Raw genomic sequence first — 22,424 nt, 5'->3', positions numbered from 1 at the left:
CATGACTATAAAGTATATGTTTGAGCTTTTAAAGGAAATTATTAGTGTTGTACTTTGAGGGCGGCCACGGTGGTGCAGTGGTTAGCATTGCCGCCTCACAGCAAGAGGTTCTCTGGTTCGATCCTCGGCTGGGGTGCCTTCTGTGCGGAGTCTGCATGTCCTCCCTGTGGTCGCGTGGGTTTCCTCCGGGTGCTCCGGTTTCCTCCCACATCCCAAAGACATGCTGCAGGTGGATTGGACACTCTAAATTGGCCCTAGGTGTGCGTGTGAGTGTGCCTTCTGTGGAAGGTTGGGCGCCGGGCTGGCAACTCGACACCGTAAAACTCCACTGCCATTCAATGTGCGGACAGGTGATCTGCTGTGGCGACCCCTAACCGGGATAAAGCCGAAAGAAGAAGAAGAAGAAGATTAGTGTTGTACTTTGAGTGTTTACCAATAAAGTAATATTTTGGTCAGGCATACTAAAAATGTTTTTTGTGAAATAACAAATTCCAGAAATATGTCTATTTCTTTCATTATCCATTCCTGAAAGTCATTTAACTTAGTTATGTAAGCAGGAAATATTTGTAGAAATCTTAAATCATATGTATGTGTAGTTAATGTAAAGTTTATAGCATTATGGTCTGAAGGTGTACATGTCATTATAGAAACGTCACTTATTTTAGAGTATATATTGTTTGATACAAAGACCTTATCGATGTTTGTTTGTGTACCAAACCGATATGAATAGTGAGTATAGAATAAGGGATAATGTTCTCTTAGACCATTTATATCTTTAAGGTTCATCTGGTTTGTAAAGTCATTTAACTTCTTGGCTTGAGATGTTAGTTTTATTTTACCATTTTTAGAAGTATCATTGCCTGATAATAGGCAGTTAAAATCACCTGTTGGTATAATTTCCCCTTTGGCATTTAAAGTAATCAGGTCCAGATATTTGTCAACATATTTAGTACTCAGTCCTGCTATCTAGTATATATTAATCAATGTATAATACTTCCTATTGATTTCCAAAATAACCATGCTTAGCATCCCAACTTTATCTGAAATTGTATCTATACTTCTTGGCATAATATAAGTATTTTTCCATAGAATAAGAGAGCCCCTTCTCTTAGTCTTAAAACATGAATCAGCCAGAATGGTATATCCATTGAATGAGTATTTTTGTAGATATTTTTTTAATAGATGGGTTTCCTGTAAAAAGATGATCTGGGCTTTATGCATTTTGATATATTTAAGCAAACCAGCCATTTTGACATTATTGTTCAAACAATTAATATTTAATGATAAACATTCATAAGCCATTGACTATAATATGTATGTTATTACTAACTGAAAGACCTTTCTTCCGTGTTGACTTGAAATCTGCTGAAAACTTACTTATCATGGATGCATAAAATGTATTAAGCACTACTTTAAAAAAACCCAAACTATTTACAAACGCATACATGAAATGTAAAGTTTCTGGTTTAGTTAAAAACTTAACTAAACCATCCATCCACCACCTCTCCAGTACCAAATGACACAAATTATCCATCTCTGCTTAGAATATAGTATAAAAACAAAAAAGAAAAGCATTATGAAAGCAACTGAAGAAATCTGAATCCATTAAATATACATTAGAATGAGAGTGTCCAAATTATCTGAAGCTATATGAATGTCACATGTGATAATAGCACCTCTAATATGTAGATATGCCAGAAATACACATCAGATCAAAGTATGTATAAACACTAGAAGCTGAAGGTTAAGAAGTTTGTCATTTCCAAGACTTTTCAGGAAACATCAGATAATTTAACCATTTTGTCAGTCATCTAGCTAACATTTTTCATGTACGGATCTGTTGAATATATATATATATATATATATATATATATATATATATATATATATATATATATATACACATATATAAATAACTTATTACAACATAAATATTATATTTTGCAATTACACACATATTACTCATATATTTTAACAATATCTATGTTGACGTCTTTCATCAGGAAGGGGGGTTGAGAAAAAAAAAGGGGCCTCACAACCCTCTGTTTAGTTACTAAACGTTTAGTTATATAATGTAAGTATGATGTCAATATGCATAATGAGTTTTCTAATGCAGCTCCTAGTTCGCTTGATGTCATTTAGTTACTAATAGTGTCATGGAATCTGCAGAATGTATGCATCTATAAGAGAACATAGGCATTTTCAAAGGAGTTAAACACTTTTATCAGAACTAATTATTTACCATTTAAAGTATCTAGTGAAGCATAACAAAATTTCAAGAGAAAAGAATTCTAAGTACAACCATTTAACAAGTTCAAAAGGTCAGACGGTGTCATCACTGTTGTTTCCTCAAGCTGCAGCTAGATAAACTTGTTAAAAAGTATCTAAATAGACCCATGCACAACAGAAGTTGTCTCTAGTGAAGAAAACATTTTTTGGCAGGAAATTCAGATCTTGAAGCTTATAGAGTTTACAGAAAGCAAAAAACAAACAAAAAAAAAAAACACTCAAGCTGCCTTGTCAGTGCATGTCATGAATCTCCACAATAAGAACAGTCACACAGACCACCAGTATCCTTACAAAACATCAACATCATGAAAAAATTAACCCTTTCATATAAAAACAGATTTTTAGAAGTAGCAACAGGCTACCTCAAATCAGAAATCATATTATAATATTTCAGTCATTTACCTACCAGTTAACCAGGTCAGAGAGATAGACAAGATAGACAAAAAAAGGAACCTAGTATATATATATATATATATATATATATATATATATATATATACATATATATATATATACATATATATATATATATATATATATATATATATATATATATATATATATATATATACATATATATATACATATATATATATATACATATACATATATATACATGCATATATATATATATGTGTATATATATACATATATATATATATATATATATGTGTATATATATATATATATATATATATATACATATATACATATATATATATATATATATATATATATATATACTATATATATACATATATATATATATGTATATATATTTATCTATATATATACATATATATATAGATATATATACACATATATATATATATATATATGTATGTATATATATATATATATATATATATATATATATGTATATATATATATATATATATATATATATATATATATACATACATAAAACACCATTAATGGACTGTATTAATGTTTAAATGTATCTAAACAAAGAGTCTAACACTAATCAGAAACACCTTGTTACCCCACCACTGACCCACTAGAAAAAATGCACTTTGGGATTAAGTCAAATTATACTATTACTGAAGAATTAGAAGACATAAATCATTTGCAGTTATTTAAAAGAGAAAAGTATGTAAAGTACTTACAGTGGGGAAAAGAGAGAAAGGGAACATTGGTAACAAAAAAGAATAGGAAGAAAAAAGAGAGAGAGAGAATGTCATTTAATTACTTAGTATTATATGTAATTAGAAAAAGTAGCTATAGAAAGGAAAAAAGAACGTTAATAATAAAAATGATTCACGTTACCTTACAGCATAGATACTTTCCAGAATCAAATATATTATGATTCATAAAACAAATAATTTAAAATTAGAAGGAATTTATTCACTTGTACTTTAGTTTCTTAGTTTTGTTTGCTCCTTTCTTCACCTCCCTTCGAGGATATAAACAAAAATAGATTTCAACCGCTCACTTGTTACGGGGCAGGTCTCACACAAAAAGAAAAGGAACAAGGCTACCCTTTTCAAGCTTTTCACATATGTAATTTCAGGAAATTTTGTCCTGGAAGTCCCCCGCTCCCTTCAAGGATATAAACAAAAATAGATTGTTACGGGACATGTTTTACACAAAAAGAAAAGGAACAAAAAGGCTTCCCATTTCAAGCTTTTCACATAGGTGAATACTGTTTTATACATAATCGGAGATTAGAGCATTTTTTTTCTCATTCTGTAGTGTGCACAACAGTTAGGGCTCCTAAAATTTACCCCAATCTAAACTCCAGTCAATATCTGATTAAAGTAAATTCCTCATAGTCACGACTACATGGCTCTGACTGTCTATATTTCAGCCTGCTAATATTTTACAATAACGTATTTATCCCAGTTAAATAATTGCTGCAAACTTATTAAAATACCTATCCAACCCTATTAATTAGGTTTAGTGCACAGTCACCCCCATAAGTGTATTGTTGACAACCCCATTCACTAAAGTTAAATGCTTGATTCCACATACCTTTCCTTAGTCCTCCACTAATATATTCACTGTCAGCACTGCAGGGCAAGTGAGCTCGCTCCATTTGCTCCGCTCACTCTGCTCCCTTACTCTGCCCCCAATTATCACCTACCCCTACTACCTCTACTTTTATTCTAACCCCCAATCTAACCCCTAATTGCCTAATCTCTAGCCCAACCCACTCTTCTCACCTCCGTCCCACCCTCCAATCCAGTTACTTCCTACACTGATCCCACTCCCAACAACACATTCCAAGCCAACTCACCACCACCCTTACACACAACCAACCAAGAATATAAGGACTGCCGTGTTACCCACACTCCCATCCCTATCACTAGCTGTATTGTCACTAACCTTCCTCACTTCCTTACAAACAAACCAGCCACTGCACATTTACTCTTATCATGCTACCCACTCTAATCCTCCCTCTCAAACCCACTCACACTTCTACATCTGCCCTACAATTATAAGTCTCACAACTACAACGTACTCACATACAATCATAACACCAACTCATTACACTTGGAAAAACACACATAGACCAAGCTCACAAACAGTTAATATTAAAAAACACATACTGACACTCCTACAAACTCTGATAACATCTGGTGACATCAAATCCAGGTCCCCTCACAGCCAAACAATCATCTGACCTGCTGATCCTAAATCTCAACTTAAGAAGCATTACCAACAAGCTAACAGACCTACATGCATTCATAGCCCACTACAACCCTGATATACTCACCATTACAGAGACCTAGCTTAAATCCAGTGTCCAAAATGAAGGCTTTCTCCCCTCCCAGGGTATAATACACTTAGATCTGTTAGAACAAGCAGGATAGGAGGAAGAGTAGCCATTCTCTTTAAAAACACCCTTAACCTCCAACTCCTGCACACCACACTACCCACATTTCAAAATGCTGAAGTCCTATTTTCTGTCCTCTCCTTAAGAAACACTAAGAAGATCAATATAATATGCTGCTACATACCTCCAGGCAATAACTCACTCATAATAGAAGACATCCTACACTGGACAAAGGACAACCTACCACAGGAAACATTCCTACTGGGTGACCTTAACATCGACTGGACAGCCTGTAACTCCAGCAGCCCCTCTACACATATCAACGTATATGGGTTCTGTCAACTAATTGAAGAACCAACTAGAATAGACAAAAAAAAAAAAAAAGAATCTATATTGGACTGGACACTAACCAACTATCCCAAGCAAAATTATACAGTAGGGTGTCTCCCAGATGATCTAAGTGATCATCTCCCCCAACTTCCTACTCCACAAACACTCTAATCACCCCAAACCAGTTGTATACAAAATAGTACGAGATGTCCGTAACCTTACCCCACAATACCTAAATACAGTCCGATGTCCGTAACCTTACCCCACAATACCTAAATACAGTCCTAAGCCACTGCAATTGGGAACCACTATGAACACTAGGGTTAGACCACACAGTAGAATACTTCAATACTACCTTCTCTAACATTCTTAACAGTCTTGCTCCCAGCAGAAAGATCAGAGTTAAGGCCAACTACGCACCCTGTCTAAGTAAGGACACTAGAGCCTTGCTAAAAGCCAGAGATAAAGCCTGGAAAATCTGGAAAAGTGACAATACCCCTAGCTCCAGGCAGTACAATCAACAGCTTAGAAACAAGGCCAAGTCTGAATCCAAAATAAACAAAACTATTTTCTTAGTGCCCAATGCAAATATTCAAAGAATCCACATAAATTCTGGCATGCCATTAACTCCCTACTAAAGCCAGGCAAAACCACTACTCCAGCACCCAACTCTACAGGAAATACCCTAGACATAGCTTCTCAATTTAGTAACCATTTTACTTAGTCCATCTTAGCCCTGTCCAGTCAAATAACCAAAAATAGCCTACCTCATTCGCAACCCAACCTATCCCACAGTACCCCGTCTTTCAGCCTATCACCTGTGCCCACCTCAGCTATCAGAAAACTCCACCTAAAACTCAAACCAACCACACTGGCAGCTGATATCATACCTGCTACATACCTAAAAATGGCTATCAACTCCCTATCATATCCTGTCTCCATCCTAATCAACCGCTCCGTACAAGAATCCTGCATACCCAAACTCTGGAAAGTATATAACATTATTCCTCTCCATAAAGGAGGTAACTCGTACAACTTCTCCAACAACCTACCTATTGCCAGCCTCCTATCTAAAATTCTTGAGAAATGCATCCACTTGCAGGTGGTGACATTTCTTAACACACACAATCTCATATCTACCACACAACATGGTTTCCTTCCACATCACAGCACTACCACCGCCCTTCTGTCCTTCACTAATCATATCAACCTTCATAGGAATGATAAATATGTATCAGCCATTTTCATGGACCTCTCAAAGGCATATAACATGGTCTCCCACTCCATCCTACTAGACTCACTAACGTCACTATCCTTCACCTCCTCTACTATTACCTGCTTCAGAAGCTACCTATCTGGCAGGCAACAGTATGTCCAGTGGAAAGGAAATCTGTCTCCACAACTTCCGACCACCATAGGAGTCCCACAGGGCTCTATACTAGGCCCACTACTATTTTCTATATTCACAAATAACCCCAATAGCTCTACACAGCACGCCACACTTATTCAATATAAATATGATTCAACCCTGATCTGCTCAGCCTCATCTCCCACCACCCTACAAACACTCACTCAGGATACCTTCAACTCTGTAGAAAAATGGATCACAGGTATCCTTCTATTTCTAAATCCCAAAAAAGACAAAATTGCTACTATTTTCCCCCAGTAGATCAAAAAAACCCTCTCTTTTACCATAAAATATAAGGACAGCACCACCATCTCCCCCTCTAACCACACCAAACGTCTGGGCATTGAAAATGACAATAATCTTCACTTTGATGTCCACATCACATATACCATAAAACTAGTACACAAAAATCTACGTTCCCTACACAGGCATAAGTCCTTTCTCTCACAAAAAGCTAGAGTCACTCTTGCACAAAGCTACCTCCTCTTGCCTCTTTTATACGTAGCACCAATCTTCCCCCAAATCAGAAAGTGTGACCTAGACAAACTAGAATCCTGCTACAATAAAATAGCCACGTTTGCTACTAACTCAACCTATAGAACCCATCACTGTACTGCACTAAAAGAATGAAAATTGCTTGAGTTACCACAGTTACTTAACTATCGCCAGCTGGATACAGCCTACAGTATTCTTAAATACCTTGGAAAAAACCCTCAATATCCAGTCTACTTACTGTCTACACTGCAAACTGATACCTCAGATCTAGCGAAAAATCTCTCCTCTCCATCACCAAGGCCAGTAATAATGCAGGGAAAGCACTCTACTCCCACACCATTGCCAGAAATTGGAACTCTCTACTCCATTCCGTGTCCACTGCATCGTCCATCTCTGTATTCAAAAACTCCCTCAAATCACATCTCCTTAGTACTTGGTTATGTTCCTGTATCACATAGCCTTACCCATACTGCTATTAACTCTCCATATTGCTCTCTGATCACCTGCTTGCTTGTTCCTTTGAAAAGTTGAACTTTTAACTGTAGAATTTACTTGATATATGTTCTTCTCTTACCAATGTATAACTGACATTGTCATTTTACTTATTTTCTGTACCATCATTTATTTAGTGTTTTTAGTTATTTCTTGTTATATTAGTATGTTCACCATATGTATATTGTAACCTGTTTACTACATCTTATTTGTGTATTATACTTGCTGTAATGTTTTTGTACAACTAGATGCCGGAGCTTTTCTCCCCGGGCCTCCACTGAAAATGGACATGGTCCAGTCGGAATTTCTTGGTTAACAAATGTAAAATAAAAGTAATTAAATAAGTAAATAATTTTTTGTTGCCTGTCTCTTCAAACTCTGGGATGACCATTCCATTTCTTTTATGTCTGACAGTATTTTCTTCCTTTGGATAAATTCTACTGCTTCTTGTAGGGAATCAAAGATCCTCACTCTGTCTGGCAGGGTGATTTTTATTCTTGCAGAAAAAAGAATTTGAGCTTTGATATTGGCTTTTTTCAAGGACTTAGAGGAACACACTCCTTTCTTCTGGATATGACTGTAGAGGTGTAGTCATTGTCAAAACGAATAGCTTTCTCACCCATCTTGATAGGGGAATTAGTCCAAGCTGATTTCAGCACTAAGTCCTTGTCCTGCGAGAAAAGAAATCTAACTATTATAGACCTGGGGTTAGATGAACTCAGAGATGAAGCTGGATTTGCCAGGGACTGATAAGCCCTCTCGATTCCAAAAGAGAGGGATTCAGGCATGTTTAGTGCTGATGCAAACCACTTATTGAGGAATTGAATCATGTTAGCATGCTCTTCTGTCTCAGGAATTCCATATATTCTTATGTTATTCCTCCTTGAGCTACGTTCAAGGTCTTCCAGTTTCTCTATTAGCCTGGTGTTTTCTTTTAGAAGAAATTCATTGTGATTTCATTTCCTGTCACTCTAGTACCTGGGTCAGTTACTGTTTCCTCTAAGGCAAGAATCTGTTCATATTGTTTTTTTTCACTATTCCATAGGTACATAGGTTCATAGGTGTGTACTAGGCTAATGGCCCTGGAGCCTATATAAGCCTAGTCCAAGAAGATTCCCTGGCATCATTTCACCCAAAGTTAGAAGTTCCAGTTGTTTACTGCATTCTTGTTTAATAATATCCATTTTGTTTTCAAATTTGTCCATTTTTAGTGACAGTTCTTGGATGTTTGTTACTTACTATTGGTCCACCAGAACACAAATATTGTCCCCTTCTTCCGGATCTCTAAACTATTTCCTTGAGTTCTTATTTATTGCTTGGTTTTCTGCTTAAAATGAAGCCGCGTAACCAGACCAATCACACATCTAATTAAACCCTCGCACATTGCTGCAATTATCTTCTTCATTAGAATTCTTCATGAAGGGTTTTTCATTGTATAGGCCTAAAGGCTGGAATACATTGTCTATGCCTATTAGAAGTGACAGCATGTATGCGCAATTTATATTTAGTATTAGTGATTTCTGTAAAATGAACAGTGTGTGTGTAGGTATACGTATCACTAAGAGTCTTACGTTTTATTATTGATCTAAGTCTAGGCTGTGCCTCTGGACATTGTTTCAGGTACTGACCAGATGGTACAACAACTTATCTTGTACAAATCAGTCCTACCTCCATAAAAGGCTAGTACTTGTTGTGTTTTATATTGGTATTCTATGTTCTGATTTTAAATGCATACTCATGTTGTGTTTACCTTGTAGAAGTAAAAAGTAAATAAATACAGTTATAGTGCAAACAGCACAGCTCATTTGGAATGTGACAGGCATTTTCCAGAGTCTCTGTGGAACTGTGCATGATCTTCTGGGCTGGACTGGGTATCATTACATGCAGTAGCAGCCTGGTAATAGTAACCTGCTAGTTTGGCATAGATGTGTCAGACAGTATGCTGCTACACCTGTACTCTGTAGCAGTCCTGGGTTTGAATCCCACAGTTTGCTTATTTTGTGACTCTGAAATAGTCATTTAGCTAGTCATTCAGGCACCCCCTTTAAAGGGACTGTGTCTCCTGTGGGTTTACTTTGTATGATTTGGATGTACTTTCCCTTAGAAAAATTAGGTAGAAAACTCAAAACTCTTTCCACAGCTGTGCAGGTACTCTGCCTCCTCCTACCCATTTGGGGTATGAGGTTTATGGTTCCTGCTAGATGTTGTAGAACAGCAAGCCTCAAGCAGCAGAATCTGTGCCTGAAGATTAAAAGTCCATAGAAGAAAGCAATGCAGAAATACCCTAATACCTTGATAGAATGTACTTTGATAATTATTAATGAAAGCGGTTATCTTCTTTCATTTTAGGTCAGCAAATGACAAAAATAGAGCTAAGACAATACATTCAAAATGTAGTGGAGATGTACCCAAATGGTATCAGCTCAGGAGACTTTGCTGGTGCTTTTCTTCGGATAAATGGTAAACAACTGGAGCTCTCACAGTGTGGTTATGAATCCATGCTAGACATACTGTTAGACCTGAAAGACATAGTGAAGTTGGACTGGAATTTCCATCCTTATGTTATTAAACCAAAATATGGAACAGCATTACAGAATCAGACTAACAAAATGGGTACACAAAGCAGGTCTAATCAAAGGACTGCAAACCAGTTTTCAGGAACTAAGAAGACCGAACCAAAGCAAAATGCAACCGAGAATGCTCTTTGGGGAGTAGGTAAGTTCACTTTTAAGAAGTGTTATAGTTAACTCTAGGAGTCATGGTGCTTGTTGCTCGTCTAGTCAAGATGAAACAGATGAACATGCCAGGGTTTTGTTCAAGCAGCTTTATTATGTTCAAGCACATCAGGATTGAGGCAAATAACTTTAACTTAGATAAACTTATAAACAGACTATTTCTCTCAGTCTCATACTTGTTCACTCTCTCACTGCACTCTCAAAATGGCACTGAAGCTAGCATGTGCTTGCTATTTATATGCACGTTTAGTCCTTGGAAATGCTTCTTAAAGGTACAATACACACATATATACTCTACATGGCTGAACTCTTTGAAACAGTTTTTCTGTTTATGATAGTTTTTATTTTGCATTCAATCTCTTACTGTAGCATGCATGTCTTTATTTCTATCGTAGGTTCATAGGTAGGTACTAGGTTATCGGCCCAGGGGCCTAAGTAAGCCTAGTCAACAAGGTTCCGTGGCTTACACCACCCAAGAAATTATTTTCATGTGCCCTTATCGAGCAGAGCCACAGAAGTGATCCCCAGGATGTATTTCTCGTTTCCCATCCACTCATCAAGATTTTTCTTGAAGAGTGTTAATGAGGAACTTTGCTTGACATAGATGAGTAGCTTGTTCCAGAGTATGGGAAGTCTCTGGGACAGGAATCTATCCCTCCAGCATTTCCTGTTTATTGTTGGGACAAGGTTTAAGTCCCTAGAACGTGTAGCTCAGAGGGATTGGGATATCTGTAGGTGTAGCATGTCCAACAGCTCTGGGTTTAACATAGCTTTATATGTTAGGCAGAGATCACCTCGGAGTAGGCGATATGCTATGGAGTAAAGCTGGAGTTTTTTGAGACGGTCAGTGTAGGGCATCTGTTTGAGGCCAGTAATCCTCTTTGTGAGGTACTTCTGTGGCCTTTCCAGCTGCTGCAGATGTCTTGTGATTTACATTCCAAAAGGGGCATTGTACTCTATAATGGGTCTAATGAGTGTCGAGCAGAGGAGAACAATGACCTCTTTTTTTCCTGGATGAGAACCCTTTTGTGATGAGGTGTGCAATGTAGAAGGATTTCCTGTCTACTGTGGCAGTGTGATTATCAAAGGAGAGACTACTGTCCACCTGGGTCCCAAGGTCTCTTATCACACATTCGGCATTAAGTAGACTGCAGCCTATGTGGTAGTTCATGGGTGCAGAGTTTTTATCAAAGGGGATGTCAGTGCACTTTTTGGCATTGAGCTTGAGGTCATGGCTCTGTCTCAGTGAGGCCCTTCTGTAGGATGTCCGTATCATTTGGGGACTCTACTTTGGGTCTGAGTTTGCAGTCATCTGCGAACTTCTTTAGCCAAAGGCCTTCTGTGTTAGCCTGTACTTCTAGGTCCCAGGACTGAATACTGTGGTACTCCACTTGTCACTGGTTTGAAGTCAGATTTGGAGTCTACAACTTTTACAGTATAGGTTCTGTCAGTGAGCCAGTTGGCAGCCATCTATAGTTTAGCTATAATTCCAGCATGGAGGATGGTGTCGAAAGCCTTGGTGAGGTCAAGATAGGCTGTGTGAACCACCTTACCCTCGTGTGCTTTGTTGACTGCCTCAAAATAAGTCATCAGGTTCAGGAGGCATGATCTGCCTTTCACAAACCCGAACTGGGTGGGGTCCAGAGTTTGGAGGTTACCAATGTTTTTGTTTATCAGTTCCATGATGATATGTTCCATGGCCTTACAGACCAGACTTGTCAGGCTAATAGGGCGATAGTTCCCGGGATCAGTGGTGGCTCCCCGTTTGTGGAGTGGGATAACTGTTGCTGTGTGCCATTCAGTGGGCACAAAGCCTGATGTGAGGCTATGATTGAACATGGTGGTTAGGTGGGGAGCCAGTTTGTTCTGAAGTTCATGTAAAACGCAGCCTGGGATGTTGTCCAGTCCCATGGATGCTGTGTTTTTGGCTTTAGAGAGTGCAGCTTTTACCTGCATAGTTGTGATTACAGGGATTCTGCATTTGTCTTGTATAGATATTGGCCCTTTAGGGGGTGAGAGGGGGGTTAAAGTTAGCACTGAACCTATCTGCCAGGATGTTGGCAATATCATTTGGTTCTGTAATTTTCATGCCGTTGTGCTGTAACTCAGAGAAGATCTGGGTGTTGCCATTGAGATTCTTGACATAGCTATAGAATGCTTTGTGGTTGTCCCTAGAATCAGTGGTGATTTTGTTTTCATAGCTAGATTTGGAGGATCTTATAAGGGATCTCAGCTTCTTACTGAGGCTAACCAGGGAGCTCTTCCACTAATGGGATGTTACTCTCTTTTACAACAGCTTCTTCCTTCTGTTCTAGAGTTTGTTTATGGCAGGGGACCACCAGATTGGCTTCCTTTTTTTTGAGGGTAGGGTCTTGGTTCTGTTTGGGATTGTACAATCCATGCACTCATGTAAGTGCTTATAGAGTGCTTTTGTGTAGAGTTCAGCAGTCGTAACTGTATTGTCCATCTGCATGGATGTCAATAAGTTTGCCACTTCTGCCTTAAGAAGCATGAAGTTGGCTTTGGAAAAAATTTGTACCATGGTTTCCTTAATGGGGGGTGGGGGATGTGGATATCTAGGGTGATTAGCTTATAGTCGGATCTGACCAACGAGGAGTTGACTTCAGGTGTGGAACACCGGTCACTCATGTTGGTAATGACTAGGTCTAGGATATTGTTGCCTCTGGTGGGGGTGTAGATAAGTTGATCCAGGGCATTGGAATTTATGAATTGCAGAAAGCATTGAACAAAGGAGTTGGTACATGAGTAGTTTTCCCAGTTAATGGTGGGATAGTTGAAATCACCCATTATTAGGGTGTTTGGTTGAACCCTAATATTTTCCAGTATATCAAGAAAAGAGGAGTGGGAATCCTGGGGCATGGTGGGGGATCTGTAGCAAGCTACAATTTGGATTGCAGTTTTGCCCAGAGTTAGTTGCACTTGGATAACCTTGGATGCATTATGCAAAGCAACTAGCCTGGAGGTGTGGATATCCTTATTGAATATGGACACACCTCCCCCTTTGGTGTTCCGGTCCAGGTTAGGTGGCAGAAAAGTGTGGTATGAGTTATAGCGTGGTAATGCAGGGGTGCTCTCTGGAGCCTTGAACCAGGTCTCAGTCACTGCACAAATATCGATGTTCGCCATTTTGAGGAGTGCCTCGAGTGAGTATATTTTGAGATTTAGACTTCTAGCACTGAGTAGCATTACCCTCAGTTTTTGCTTGACTGTTCCTGTTATGGTGATGAATTTGTCATTTGAACCTTGCCTAAAAAAGGCACTACAGGGGCAGCAAGAGCTTTAGCCAGTGTCCAGAATCTAACAGGTGACAGGTGCAGGCCATCTCTGGCAAAGCATCCTGGTCTGTCAACCACGTCGTCCCAGGCAGACAGATACTGGATCCCCTTAGAATGATACCAAAATCTAAGCCAATTGTTGAACTCAATCATTTTGTCCTTCTACTGCAGTATCATTCTGGGTGATGGCAGGATGCTACTCAGGGCTAGGGTCATACCTGCCTGGGCTACAAGATCGGAGAGCTCTTCCATGTCTCTTTTCATGTAGTCTAGGGAGGTTCATCTTAGGTCATTCACACCAACATGGACAATGACAGAGTAATATTTGTTCTTGTTGTGGAGTGACCTTAGTGCGTAGGTTATGTAGTGAATCCTGGCATGCAGCAGGCAGCTGACAGTAACCTTCTCCTTGTTTAGCCTGGTGAGTGGGACATCAGTGTGCCTGACTATAGAGTCACCAATGACTAGTGTGTTAGGTATATTGTTTTGCCTTATGGGCTTTGGTTGAGTGGCACACTGAGTCTGTGGGCTATGTGTCATTTGGGTTGTGTTAGGGGGTGGAGGTTGCTTGTATTTCTATTTTGGAAGTCACTGTTGCTTGAGCAGATTATTATTGAGAGCCTCTGTGAATGTTTTTGTGTTTCTATGTGTGGATTTTGGTGGTGTAGGTTTAGTGGGGCTATGTGATGAGTGTGATGTGGTGCAAGTGTTTACCTTCTTCTCTTGACTGTCAAGTTCAGTCTTGGTTGGAGAGAGCTTTACCTTCCATTTGGCTAGATAAGTGCATCTCTCACAGGTTGTAGTGTTGGGTGGTAGTTGGAGAGGGTTGTCTGTGTACATGAGGTAATTGCTACATTGCCCCAAGATGCCCAAATTCATCAGATAGACAGGAGAGAACACTGAGAGCTGACCCTTGGACATGCCTGAATAAAAAAATATTTTCCTCTAGACAAGTGAGGAAAGTGAGTACAAGAGCTATTTTTCTCTAAGCAAGTGAGGAAAGTAAGTACAAAACCTGTTTTCCTCTAGGTAATGTGGAAGGTTGAGTGCTGTAGTAATTTGTAGCTTATTTAGTGCTTACAAGTTCTGAATAAGTGCTGAGCAAGAATAAGCAAATTCAAGAGCTAAAACTAAGAATCTGTATCTGAACTAGACTAGTTACAGGAAAGAAACAAGTGCAAATGCGGGCTTTTAAATCAGAAAGTTTAGAGAGATGGAAAAATTGCCCAAATGGCCAATAACTACAATTTCTAGGCCAGTAACCACTCCTTGTGTGGTAGATAGGTTACCTACTGCTTACCACTCCCACTGATAAGCTAGCAGGCTTCCCTCCAACACAGAAAGGCTTGGGGACCTCAGGAGCTTACAAACATTCCTGGATACAGCAAATCTGTATCTGGACTAGACTAGTTATAGGAAAGGGGGGAAACAAGTGCAAATGCAGGCTTTTAAATCAGAAATTTGAAAGAGATGGAAAAACTGGCCAAACGGCCAATAACTACAATTTCTGGGCCAAAACCACTCCTTATGTGGTAGATAGACTACCTAGTGCATACCACTCCCACTGATAAGCTAGAAGGCTTCCCTCCAACACAGCAAAGCTTGAGGGGTTTAGGAGCTTACAAACAGTCCTGGATACAGCAAATCTGTATCTGGACTAGACTAATTACTGGAAGGGGGAGAGACAAGTGCAAATGCGGGCTTTTAAGTCAGGAAGTTGAGAGAGATGGAAAAACTGCCCAAATGGCCAATAACTACGATTTCTGGGCCAGAAACCACTCCTTATGTGGTAGATAGGTTACCTAGTGCTTACCACTCCCACTGATAAGTTAGCAGGCTTCCCTCCAACATAGACAGGCTTGGGGGGCTCAGGCGCTTACAGAGTCCTGGATATAGCAAATCTCTAGACTAGTTACAGGAAAGGCAGAAAATAAGTGTAATTTTTTTGTTACAGTTAAGCAGAACAAAGGGAGAGTCTATCAAAGTTTTTTTTTTTCAAATAAGTGCGTATCATTTCTAGTTTTATGGTTACTTCTGTTTTGATTTACCAGAGTAAGTACAAAATAAATAATACAAAATGACGATCATTTGTTGTGAATAATCTGTTTTGAATCAAATGAAAAATAATACACGTTTTGCCTTTCTGCCACCCTCTGTCAGCAATCGGTTCTCCTTCCTGGTCCCTAGATGACCCATGCAGCCAGTAGGAGCAAGAGTTGGATTAAACAGAGAGAAAGAGAGAGAGATCCTCATCTGTGGTGATAGGCAGATTTAAGCCCTACCTACCCATGCCAGTTTCAGGTTCACTTGAGTACTGCTTGACATAGGAGGCAACTGTTCTCACCTCACCGGTAATGTAATTATTTTGGGCCACCTTGCAGGAACATGCAGTGACACACCAGGAGGCCACAGTCTTCATCCTTGGTAGCCTGTTTTGTGGTCCTGCTCGATTCTGCTTGACTTGAACTCTGCTGTTCTGTACATAGGTTCATAGGTGTGTACTAGACTAATGGCCCTGGGGCCTTTACAAGCCTAGCCATAGGATTTCCCTGGCATAGTGCCACCCGACCTTAGTTCCCAGTGCTTCTGTCAAGTAGAGCCACTGGAGTTATCCAGGGGTGAATTTTCTGTTTCCCATCCACTCATTAAGATTTCTCTTGAAGAGGGTCAGTGAGGTGCTCTGCTTGATATGTATGGGAAGTCTATTCCATGGCATGGGCAGTCTCTGAGTTATGAACCTGTCACTCCAGCTTGTTCTGTTAATTGTGGTAATGAGATTGAGGTCTCTGGAGTGTGTGGTGTGGAGGGATTGGGATTTCTTTCGATGTACAGATCTGGGTCAGACATGGCTTTGTAAGTCAAGCAGAGATTGCCTCTAAGTAGGCAATATGAGATAGAGAATCGTTGGAGTTTTTTGAGTCTGTCCATATGGGAAAAGTGTTTAAGGCCTAGGATCCTCGTTGTGAGGTACTTTTGCGGCCTCTCCAGTTGTTGTAGGTGTCTAGTGAGGTACATGCCAAATGTGGCATTGTACTCGATGATTGGCCTAATGAGGGAAGAGTAGAGGGAGACAATGAACTCTTTCTTCCTGGATGCAAAACACAGTAGTGAGATGTGCCACATAGAAGGAATTTCTGACCACAGTGGCAATGTGGTGGTCAAAAGAGAGGTTGCTGTCAACCTGTGTCCTAGATGTCTTATAATGCCTTCTGTGTTCAGTGGGCTACCACTGATGTGGTAATTCAAGGGAACCGCTTTTTTCCCAAGGGGGGGTGACAACACATATTTTGGAATGGAGCTTAAGGCCATGGTTCTGGCACCAGTCATTGGTTTCATTGAGGTCTTTCTGTAGGATGTCAACACTTGGAGAGTTAATAATAGCTCCCAACTGGCAATTATCTGTGAACTTTGTCAGTCAGACTTCCTTCATGTTGGCCTGGACTTCAGAGAAGTAGATACCAAACAGGAGAGGATCCAGGACCAAATCTTGTGGGACTCGACTTGTGACTGGTTGACAGTCTGACTTGGAGTCAGTTACTTTCACACTGTGCGTTCTATCTGTGAGCCAATTTGCAACCCACCTAATGATATGGGGGTTGATGCCTAGCTTAGTGAGTTTTTCTATGATTCCTGAGTGGGGAATGATATCAAAGGCCTTGGCCAGATCAAGGTAGGCTGTATGAACCACCTTGTCTTCATCCATAGCTGTGGTGACTGACTCAAAGATATTGACCAAGTTGAGCAGGCATGATCTACCCTTCACAAATCCAAACTGTGTAGGATCCACAGTTTGGAGATTCTCTATTTTATTTATTTTCTATTTGTTGACTGGGATAGTCTGACTGGATATATGTCCATTTTCAGCAGTGGCCCAGGGAGAAAAGCTCCAAGATAATAATACGCATTGAACATTTAGTAAATGCTAGTTTCAAGCAGATTATAGTCATAAGCAATACCAGCATTTAGCACATATAGTACTAACGTATTATAAAACACTTTGCAAAACATAGCATTATTTCAAAGTTATATATACATAGCATTACATTCAGGTTTAAGACACATTGAGCAGCAGTTATGCAATTGACCCTTCCCGAAATGGTGTGGTAGAAAAAAGTTAGAAGTAGTTGACGGTAAGGCACCTAAGTAATAGAGAGGTCACTAGGCAGGGTTAGTGCAAGGACATAACCAATGAGTTTTGAAGTATTTCTTGAGTTTGTTTTTGAATCGAGTTAGTGAGGGTTCTATGATCAAGTTAGCTGGGAGTCTGTTCCATGTTTTTCCAACAGAGTTGGCAAACAGAGAGTCCTCAGCTGAGTAGTTGGATTTGTATGTTTGAACTAGGAGTCTAGTGGATGATCGCAGTGGCCAGGTGCTGAAGTAGGGGAGGATAATATTTTTTAGTACAGGTGTATTTTCTGGTTTGTAAAGGACTTTATGTGCCACTAGTAGCTGGTTGAACTGCTGTAGGCTAGGCAGTTCTAGCCATCCTAGGTGATTTAGGTTGTGACAGCAGTGCGTTCGGCAGGCTGTGCCAGTAGCAAATCTGGAAATGTGGTTATACCAGGATGATAATTTATTAAGATCTGTTTTGTTTAAGTTGGAGAATAGAGGTGAGGTGTAGAGAAGACTTGATAGTAGATGGGAATGGGCAATTGCAGTTCTAGCAAGTGGGGTAAGGGAAAGGTTTGATTCTGTAAAGAGAGCCAAGTTTTTTATTAATGGTTTTGATAGTTTGATTGATATGCACATCAGACTTCAGGCTGTTATCGACTATGACACCCAGTAGTTTAGTTTGGGCTTCTGGGGAGATGATAGTGCCATTGTTAGTGGTTATGTTGAAGGATGGCATGGGGGGGGGGGTCCTGCATGTGGGGGAGAAGAGGAGCAGCTTAGTTATGTTGGGGTTTAGGATTAGATGTTGATTGGAGAGCGATTTTTCCACTGTATTAAAGGTATTTTGGGTTAATGTGAATAAAGTAACTGGTGAGGTGTCAGAACAAATCAAGGTGGAGTCATCTGCATGTTGAATGCAGGTAGCATCTGGGATGACCGAATGAAGGTCGTTGATAAAGATGGAGAAAAAAGGGGTCCTAGTATTGAGCCCTGGAGGACTCCTAATGTGATGGGTAGGTGAGATGATAGTTTCTCCTGCCATAGGACTGCCTGCTGCCTGCTGCCTGCCCTGCAGGTAGGATTGAAACCATTGGAGTGCATGGTTGTTTAAGGAGAAGGTCTTCAAGATATTTATAAACATTTTGTGGTCAACCATGTCGAAAGCCTTGGATAGATCTAGAAAGAGTGCTGAGGATAGTTTGTTATTATTACAGTTGTGGTTAATGACGTTAGAGAAATAGAGGAGGGCAGAAGTAGTACTGTGGTGTGGCTTAAAGTCATGCTGAAAGTTATACAACAGCTTGTTCTGTGTGAGGTAGTGCATGATCTGTATGTGTACACATTTCTCCATAATTTTAACTAGAGGTGACAGAATAGCTATGGGTCTAAAATTTGACAGTTCAGTGGAACTGCCTCCTTTATGGAGAGGTATGACATGGGAGATTTTCCATATAGTGGGTACAGTAGCTTCAGCTATAGCTCTGTTGATCAAGTTTTAGATGGGGTATGCTATGGTGTCATCAGCCTTTTGCAGATAGTCTACTGGGAAGTGGATGGCAGCCAGGGTGGAGGGTTTTAGTTTCTTAAGTAGGGCATGAATAAGTTGGGTAGGAACAGGTTGGAAGGTAAAGTATGTATGGGTACTGGGTGTGGCTGCATTAGAATTAGAGCCATTGGGAGAGAGTTGGTTGGCTAGAGACTGGATAGTCTCTGTGAAGAAGCTGTTGAAGTTATTAGCAATGTCTAGGGGGGATTTTTGTTGGGAAGCTGAGGGGGGTGGAGTGGCGGTTTGGCCTGGGTGGAGTAGCTTGTTTATTCCTGCCCAGAACTTTTTGAGGTTTGTTTTGGTGTTTTTGCAGTAGATCGTGGTAGTAGATGTTCTCTTGTTTCACTGTTGCAGTCATTACATTTGGGTAATCTGCTGGCAGGTCGCCCTCAGTCGGCCTGAATTCCAAAGTCTTGGGTCTTGCGTGGGTTGCTGTCTCCTCTCCCATTAGGGGTATAAAATATGCAGCCAACGCCATTTTCTTTAGTCTTTCTTGCCGCACGGTGCTCGAAGCAGAAGCAGTTCGCAAGTGCCGGTCGGCCGACTCCTGAATTTTTCGAATTCGAGTTTCAGAACCGAAGTCTTCACTAAAGCTAAGTATCCCATTGGGGAAGCTTTTTTCTTGCTCCATTCCGATGTCAGAAAAAGTTAATAATTGTATTACTTGTGGGAAGCAAATACCGCATAACGATTTATATTTATACTGTATTCCTTGCCTAGGCCCTGATCACAATGCGCCTGGCTGTCGGTTTTCTGCTAGCTTTAACCAACACACTATTAAGCGTCGGTATATTTTTGCCTCAAACTATTTTGGAAACAGATTTAACTACCCTGAAATGTCGTTGAATAGCAATCCGACTACCGGAGTACACAAAAAACGCAAAGAAAAGGACAGAGACAGACCGTCGAGGTCCAAAACCGACGATGAAGCTTCTCCTAGTCCAGTCGCTGGTTCGCCGGTACTCAGTGAGGCACTTTCGCAGCCCTTGATACCCACTACTTTCGAGTCGCAGGCCTCTTCTGAGACCCATGTGGAGTCCGGCATGCCGCAAGATACTCAAAGTATTGTACCCACGGATGTCTCTCCCTCAGATGGGTCCGGAGCCTCTGAGCAGGCACAGGCTTCTGAGGGTGTATTCAAGCCTCAATATTTTTATATAAAACCAACGACAGCTGCAAAACCAAAGACAAAAGCAACTTTTAAAGCTAAAAAACCGATGCATGAGTCACATGCACAGGCCTGTATGCCTAAAAAACAGATGATCAAAATGGCTGAAGACCTAATTACCTTGATCAGGGGTTCCCAACCCCCTCCTGATAAGAGGCCTAGGCAAGACACTGATTATGAATCTTCAGATCACGTTTCTATTTCTTCTGATTCCTCTTCTGATCAGGAATTATCTATTCCTCCCTATGAGGATGCTGATGCAGAGGAATCTATCCCATCTGCATCTCCACCTGATGATTATTCATTTGGAGAAACTTTGCATACTTTGAGGGAGCACTTTCACTGGGAGAGTCAAGATTTCTCAGAATCAAAAAAGAGGCTCAGGGATTTCATTTTTCTCCCTCAGCACATACCTTTAGCCATATCCCCTGTTTTAGACATTGTGGATGATGTGTTTTCTAAGTCAAGCTTGACTCCTGACTCCTTGCCTCCAGCTCCCAGCAAGCCTGACAGATACTACAGGGTCCCTGACTCACACACATTTTTATTTAGAAACCCTGCTGCTGACCCTGAAACTATTTCACAGGGTCCAAAGGGAGTTAAGGCCTCAACAAGCAAAAAATCCTACCCCCTCAGAGATTCAAGGGCACTGGATAGTTGGGGAAAGAAAGTTTATACATCTGCAATCTTGACAATTAGGGCCTTAAACTGCCAGTTTCATATCAACAACATGTTATGGGATTGCTGAAACAGAAAATGATGCTGATTTCTGAATGTGCAGAAAATAAAGAATTGCAGGACTTATTGCATGCAGCTGAACAAGTTGGAAAGCATACTTTGCAATGTGGTTTTGATTCCTTAGAGGCCTCCTGTAGGGCCACAGTTACTGGATCTGTGATTAGGAGGCATGCATGACTAAAAGAGCAACATTTGTCTTATCATGTTAAAGCTAAGTTACTGGATGCACCTTTACAGCATGATACTCTGGCATTAAGGCAGAAGAGGTTTTAAAGAAAATGGAAGACAAAGCTAAGTCTATGCAAACTGTAAAAGACTTCTTACAAGTGCAGCCACCAAGATTCAGTAGACACTGGCCTACAGAAAATTGGTACTTTCCTGGGTCCAACAGAGCTCAAAGGGGCAAATCCAGATGCTCTAAAGGTTCTAGATACCAGGCACAAGATTCATACAGGTCAAAGCAATGGGGTGCTTCTACCTCCAAATCTGGAGGAGATAAAGCGCAACCCTATAGAAAACGGTCTCAATGACTTCCCTCTGCCATCACCAAGCACTTAGCTTTTGGCAGCACCCTTAGGGGGAAAATTAGCACTTTTTGCTCAAAATTGGCAGTTAATAACACAGGACAAGTGGGTGCTAAACATAGTATCACAGGGATACAGATTCCATTTCCATACTCTGCCAATGGCAAATGGTTGGCTGGATCTGTCAGAAAATCAGTGGGCAGAGGCATAGAAACAAGTTACGTCCCTCATGGATATGGGGGCTATTCAATCAGTACCAGAACAGGAAAAAGGACAAGGTTTTTACTCAAGACTGTTCTTGGTACCCATAAGGACAAGGCCTGGAGGCCAATACTGGATTTATCAATTTGAACACATTCCTGGGCATTCCAAAATTCAAAATGCTAACTTTACAGCAGCTTCTACCCATGCTGGACAATAATGCTTGACTGGTGACATTAAACCTAAAGTAGGCATACCTGCATATCCCAATAAGGGAGTCATGCAGAAGATA

General features: G+C 40.2%; 1 protein-coding gene across 1 annotated transcript in view; it reads left to right on the top strand.

The window, feature by feature from the left end:
• LOC122815975 overlaps positions 1–22,424 on the top strand; it is a 391,333-nt gene that overhangs the window by 311,571 nt on the left and 57,338 nt on the right. The window contains exon 4 of the mRNA XM_044088863.1: positions 10,161–10,526. Within this exon, the coding sequence (XP_043944798.1) occupies positions 10,161–10,526 (366 nt within the window). The remainder of the gene's footprint in view (positions 1–10,160; positions 10,527–22,424) is intronic.

The sequence above is a fragment of the Protopterus annectens genome, chromosome 1.part1, assembly GCF_019279795.1.
Source record: "Protopterus annectens isolate FY-2018-M chromosome 1.part1, PAN1.0, whole genome shotgun sequence".
NCBI lineage: Eukaryota > Metazoa > Chordata > Ceratodontiformes > Protopteridae > Protopterus > Protopterus annectens.
This window is presented reverse-complemented; position numbering and strand designations above follow the sequence as displayed.